We start from the raw sequence: 6440 nt of genomic DNA on the forward strand, positions 1-6440 counted from the left end.
CCACACGTGAGAGAGAGTCTCTCCCCATGCACTTGTTCACATCCTCAATGTATGTGAATCAATATAAACCAACAAAAACCATTTGAAACTTCCAATGTGAGACTAAAGTCCCCATTCACAATGAAGCTTCTTCTCTTCCTCCTCTTCTCCATTCACACTTAATCAACACACACACACATATATATATATATATATGAAAAATGATATGCACAAGAAATGAATCTCAATGAAATGCTCAAGGATAGACACATAAAATGATGGGGTCCACAAAAAGTGAAATGATGGATCATAAATTTATGTGTCTATCCTTAAGCATTTCATTGAGATTTTTCCTTGAGCGTGTGTATATATATATATATATATATATATATATATATATATCAAAAAGTCTATCAACCTTAAAGCTTATAGAGTATCTCTATAGATATAATACGCATACTAGTGTACTAATTTAATTCCCTACCATTTTAAAATACATTCGAACTATTTACGTGTCAATAATTACAGATAATTCAAAGCAATTATATCCCTGTTAATTTCATTTAAAATTAAATTAAGGTCCGCTTACTGAGGGCTCCTCGTTATTTAAACGTTAATATAACCACTCTATTTGTAGCCACGACCTTCCCCTATTTCGTTGCCAACTTTTTGGCTCATCCGTCCATTTTTCTATTTATTTTGAAGGAAAACTGATGCCCTTTCTCCTTACCTCCGCTCTCTCTGCCTGCGACTCGCTCCGTCGCAATGGGAAAGATCCGATCTCTCTTCCGCCTTCGCCGACCCAAATCTCAGCACTCCTCGCCGCCGTCCCCCTCCACTCCTTCCTCTTCCTCCTCCTCCTCCGCTTCCGGTGACCTCGAGCGCGTCTTCAACAAATTCGACTCCAACGGCGACGGCAAGATCTCGTCCGAGGAGCTCGCCGCGGTGCTCTCGAACCTCGGCCACCCGCCCTCTGAGGACGAGCTCCGCCGGATGATGGTCGAGGCCGACTCCGACGGGGACGGGTTCATCTCCCTGGAGGAGTTCGTGGAGATCAATTCGCCGCCGGCGTCGATCGACGAGGACCTGCGCCTCGCCTTCGCCGTATTCGACCTCGACCGAAACGGCGTCATCTCCGCCGACGAGCTCTCCCAGGTCCTCATCGGTATCGGGGAGGGCGCCTCCGTCGCCCAGTGCCGCCGCATGATCCAAGGGGTCGATCGCGACGGCGACGGCCTCGTTAGCTTCGAGGAGTTCAAGGCCATGATGACTTGCGGGGCGGGTTTCTCCCGCGCCTGCGCTGCTCTCGCCGCCGCCAATGCCGCCGCTGAATAGACGGAATTCCCTCATCAATCCCTCTTTTCCATTTTCTCAAGTATTCGTTCTGATGCCCTATCCCCTCGTTATATTATATTATATGTTGAAGCATTTTATCAAACAACATATGATAGAAAAAAAAAACCTTGTAGATATTTGCTACTCCATTAATGAATAATCTAATCAGCTTCGATCCTTTATTTTTTCCTTGTACCGAAAGAAGAATTAATAAAGATAGTTGCACATTATCACTTTTTCTGATTTTCCCAGCTACATAAGAACAAGAGCATCCAAAGCGAATTTCGGTAAGAATTATTGTCATTACAAAATTCTTGAAGCAGTTTGTCCAGATGCAATCGCAACGATTCAGGAGAGGATCGCCAAGACGTCGGACGCTTTGAGAACAACGTAGCCGGAGCCATCAGCGCCCTTGAACTCGTTACCGGCGTACTTGGAGTACAGCACCGTGCTCCCGCTCTCCACCGTCAATGGCTTCCGATTCCCTTCCTCGTCGAGGGCACCTGAACCCACTGCAACAACCGTTCCAATGGAAGGCTTCTCTTTGCTTGCCTCTGTCAAGAGCAGACCGCCGGCAGTCTTCTCCTCAGCTTCCGCAACCTGAGGCAGACAAGAAAGTTTCATGTACGAATTAATCTAGCAAGAGTAGTTTTAGCAGGAGCAACAAAAACATTTGAACGTTTTTAAGTTCGACCCTGCGATTCAACCTTGATTAGAATCCTGTCATTGAGAGGCTTTAAATCCTTGACATCCTCAGCTTCCAGAATGCCAACAATGTCATCCTCCTTCAGGATAATGTGACTGGCTCCATTCAGTTCCAGTTCTGTGCCTGCGTACTTCGAGTATATAACTTGTGATCCAGGCTGCACCAAGTAGAATAATCTCATTAAGGTCGAGAAATTTAAATCGGCTATGAATTGAATCAGTACAAGCACCTGAATACCAACTGCTAACTTATTGTTGCCTACGGCCCTTCCTTCTCCGACGGCAACCACTTCGCCGGACTGGGGTTTTGATTGAGCTGTTGAGGGTAGTAATATGCCGCCAGCAGTCACCTCCTCAGAAGTCTTGATCTTAATTAGCACTCTATCACCCAGAGGTTTGACAGAAGTGTACTGGAGAACAGAGAAAAACCAAACAATTTTCAAAAGTATCGCACTGCATTTCATATAGAGCAATGATGAAATGGTTCGATGGATCCTCAGTTTAAAACAAAGTTCTCTAAGATTGACGCCAAGAAACAAATAGTTGCACAATGAGAAGAAAAAAATAATACCAATCTGCTTGTTCAATGTAAAACAAAACAAGATTGGCATGGGCTTTAAGAAGCCAACTTATTATAGATTTTCTAAATGGTAGATATGAAGGCAGGGAACCAGGAGACCTGCATGATAACCATACATTGAGCAGAGATCATAATCATGGCACTTGCATGATAACCTCCCTCTCCGAGCAGAGTTTGCTATGAACGAACACTAAAAAAAATGCCAAATCCTACTAAATCCATGATATTAGGAAGATTATAAGCCCCTGCAACAGATGAACTTCTAGTCCAAATCAGTGTAGCATAGGACAATTTTCTAAGTTTTTAAAGAAATAACTTGAAGAGACAAACTTTGACACTTTTAAGAATATAAAAAGCAGATTTTGAACAAATGAGTCAATTCAAAACCGGAACTGCAAAACCTAAAAGAGCAACCTTTGGAGCAATAATCGTCGCAGCTTTCACAACAAAACCGCCAGAGCCCCTCCTGTTAAGGGATCCAACTGGAAAAGGACGCCTGAACGTCGCTGGAGCAAGTCGAAGCCCGCTGATGGAAAGCATAGGCGCCGCAGCAGTAGAGGCGATCGACAGTCCAGAAAAGTGTAAAGAAGCCATAGATGGACTAGAACTCCTAAAACCTGAAGATTACCACCAACCATTAAAAATGATACAGATAACAATGTGATTCTGTTAATCAAACAAATAAAAAAGAGATGAAAAAAAGCATTAAAAATGAAATTTGGTAAAATCAACATACTCGAAAGGACAAGGATCGAGTCATCAACCACACAAACGATGCTAACAAATTATTTCAGTAAAATATTATTCACGAAACAAAAAAAAAATGGTAAAAATGAGCTTAAATTCTAGTGACGTGAAGCGAGCTAACGATCTCAACCATTAATGCGTAAAAAAATGAAAATACATTAAAAAAGTTCGAATTTGCTAGAACCATCATACCTGAAGAACCAAAGATCTAAGATTCCTTCAGCGAGCTTCCAACAGAAGCGACTCGAAGAAGACCCGGAGGATAAACCCTAGAGACCGCGACGCCGGGCAGAGGATGGTGATGCGATCCATTTTATCCTCCCCTTGACGTTGTGGTGTTCCCTTCGTGTTGTTTTAATGAAATGGCAATGAGGAATCAAACGGTAGCACGATAACATCTGTAGCCTCGTGATGATCGCTAAAATGTTGCTTCATGACTTCTTGATGGGTATCGTACCGCAAGGATGGTTCTGGAAGGCCGTAGTAAAAGGACTGGACGTGGTTCGACTCAATGTTGATGAACCCGGACCAACCTAATCGACATTTGATTCCCTATACATTAGGATTTTTCTTTATTGTAAATTAATGATTTATTTTTAAGAACTGTACTTCACGGTAAAAAAAAAAATAATTTTAAGGAAACAAATTAAAATGTGTATCTTTTTATTATCTTTTTTAGCATGTAACATTTTTTTTGGACAAAAATAAAAAAAATACAAACAGCATTCTAAATTATACAAATTGAAAGAAAAAATACCAAAAAAATACTTCATATCAATTTCATCTCAAAAATATCTTTATTTTCTACTATAATATTATTTCTTCAATTACAACTAACTATTATAATATATAACAATTAATACAATACTATTTTAGTATGTAACAACTATTTAATAACTATTTAGGTAGTTGTTATAATTATTTTAAAATAATTTTAATAAATTTAAATAATTTTGACCTAGTTAATAAATAATATTTTCATATAATAATATTTAATATTTAATATTTAGATTTTAAAATTTAACTATAATTATATAACAGTTAGCTTAGGGATGCAAATGAAGAGTCTTTAGCTTTTCGAATTGTTTGAAAAAAAATTTGATTCATATTCAAATTATTGAGTTCCAACCCAACTTAAATATGTTTGATAAATTTTTCTAACTAAATTAAATTCATAATATTTATTCGTGTTACAGGGTGCGACTGTAACGTCTCAGCAAGGACCGCTACATCTCTATGAGAACTTAGGTGTAGTGTTAAATAGACAAAAGTTCTCACACCATAGGTTAGATAAGAACAAATATGATAGGAAAACTAATAATCTAAGATTTGGAACATGGAATATAGGAACTCTCACTGGTAAATCAATGGAGGTAGTAGATATGATGATTAGGAGAAAAATTAGTATTTTGTGTGTACAAGAGACAAAATGGATAGGCGAGAAGGCAAAGATGATATAGAACTCGGGTTTTAAGTTATGGTACACTGGAAAGAGTAAAGCAAGAAATGGAGTGGGTATCATTGTAGATAGTTTGTTAAATGATGAAGTTGTAGGAGTAGTTAGAAAAGGGGATAGAATTATAGTCTTTAAGATAATAGTGGCGAAAGAAACTATGAACATAATTAGCGTATATGCACCACAAGTAGGATTAGATGAAGCTACCAAATTAAGGTTTTGAGAGAACTTAGATGAAATATTACAAAATATTCCACCAAATGAAATGATTTTAATAGGAGGTGATCTAAATGGGCATGTTGGAGTGAAAAATGAGGAATATGGGAGAGTACATGGAAGTTATGGGTTTGGAACGACGAATGAGGAAGGGAAAACTATATTAGATTTTGCGATAGCATATGACCTTATATTAGCTAATACGTTTTTTAAAAAAAAGAGAAAAACACTTAGTCACATTCAAAAGTGGGAATAATAAATCGCAAATTGACTTTCTTATGGTTAGGAAGAATGATAGAAAGATTTGTAAAGATTGCAAAGTCATCCCTGGAGAAAGTTTAACTACCCAACATAGGGTAGTTGTATTGGATATACGCCTCAAACATAGTATCAATAGAAAGAAAATATATACAATTCATAGAATTAAGTGGTGGAAGTTAAAGGATTGGAAACAAAATATATTTAAGGAAAAGGTAGAAGTACAAGCATTAGATGAAATATACGATGACTCTAATACAACATGGGATAAGATGGTATCAAAGTTGAAAATAGTAGCTAAGAGTATACTCGGTGAGTCAAAGGGGCATGCACCACTAAGTAAAGAATCTTGGTGGTAGAATGATAAAGTACAAGAGAAAGTGAAAGAAAAATGAATAGCTTATAAGGAATTATATATTTGTAAGAACGAGGAAAACTTAAAAAAATATACAATAGCCAAGAAAGAAGATAAGAAAGTAGTGAGTGAAGCAAAAAAATGAAACTTTTGAACGCTTATATCAAAAATTGGATACAAAAGAAGGGGAAAGAGACATTTATAGAATAGCTAAAGTGAGAGAAAGGAAAACAAGAGATCTTAGCCAAATAAAATGTATTAAAGATGAATATAATAGGGTATTAGTAAATGATAGAAAAATAAAAGAATGGTGGAAGAGGTATTTTCATCAACTTTTTAATGAAGGTTTAGATGACCAACTTAACTTAGGTAATTTAATTAGGTCAAATGAGCATAGAAATTTTAATTTTTATCGTAGAATTCAAAATTCAGAAGTAAAACAAACTTTAAATGAGATGCACAATGGAAAAGCCATTGGACCAGATGATATTCCGATAGAGGTATGGAAGTGCTTAGGGAAACAAGGTATTGAATGGCTTACAAAATTATTTAACATGATATTGAAAACGAAAAGAATGCCTGATCAATGGAGGATAAGTACTCTAGTTCCCTTATATAAGAACAAGGGAGACATACAAAATTGTGCAAACTATAGGGGTATTAAACTAATGAGTCATACTATGAAACTTTGGGAAAAGTAATAGAAAAAAGATTAAAGAAGGAGACCACAGTGACAGAAAATCAATTTGGGTTCATGCCTGGAAGGTCGACAATAGAAGCTATACATCTCCTTAGACAATTAATTTTTT

General features: G+C 37.4%; 2 protein-coding genes across 4 annotated transcripts; one reads left to right on the forward strand and one right to left on the reverse strand.

Annotated features, from left to right (window-relative positions):
* The first annotated feature begins 634 nt into the window (after window positions 1-634).
* Window positions 635-1571, forward strand: LOC122056070 (probable calcium-binding protein CML10). Its single transcript, XM_042617847.1, has one exon. The coding sequence runs from the start codon at window positions 745-747 to the stop codon at window positions 1312-1314; it is 570 nt and encodes a 189-aa protein (XP_042473781.1). The 5' UTR covers window positions 635-744; the 3' UTR covers window positions 1315-1571.
* On the reverse strand, window positions 1522-3661 carry LOC122056069 (20 kDa chaperonin, chloroplastic-like). 3 transcript variants are annotated; one of them, XM_042617846.1, is made up of 5 exons: window positions 3539-3661; window positions 3014-3216; window positions 2250-2429; window positions 2022-2177; window positions 1522-1914 (listed from the first exon to the last, which is right to left on the reverse strand). In XM_042617846.1, the coding sequence occupies exons 2-5, from the start codon at window positions 3191-3193 to the stop codon at window positions 1663-1665; spliced, it is 768 nt and encodes a 255-aa protein (XP_042473780.1). In that variant the 5' UTR covers window positions 3194-3216; window positions 3539-3661; the 3' UTR covers window positions 1522-1662. The 3 variants fall into 3 exon arrangements, with proteins under 3 accessions (XP_042473780.1, XP_042473779.1, XP_042473778.1); XM_042617845.1 differs by lacking the exons at window positions 3014-3216; window positions 3539-3661 and having other exon boundaries at window positions 2250-2972; XM_042617844.1 differs by lacking the exons at window positions 3014-3216; window positions 3539-3661 and having other exon boundaries at window positions 2022-2984.
* Between the last annotated feature and the right edge of the window lie 2779 nt (window positions 3662-6440).

This window comes from Zingiber officinale, chromosome 3B (assembly GCF_018446385.1).
Source record: "Zingiber officinale cultivar Zhangliang chromosome 3B, Zo_v1.1, whole genome shotgun sequence".
NCBI lineage: Eukaryota > Viridiplantae > Streptophyta > Magnoliopsida > Zingiberales > Zingiberaceae > Zingiber > Zingiber officinale.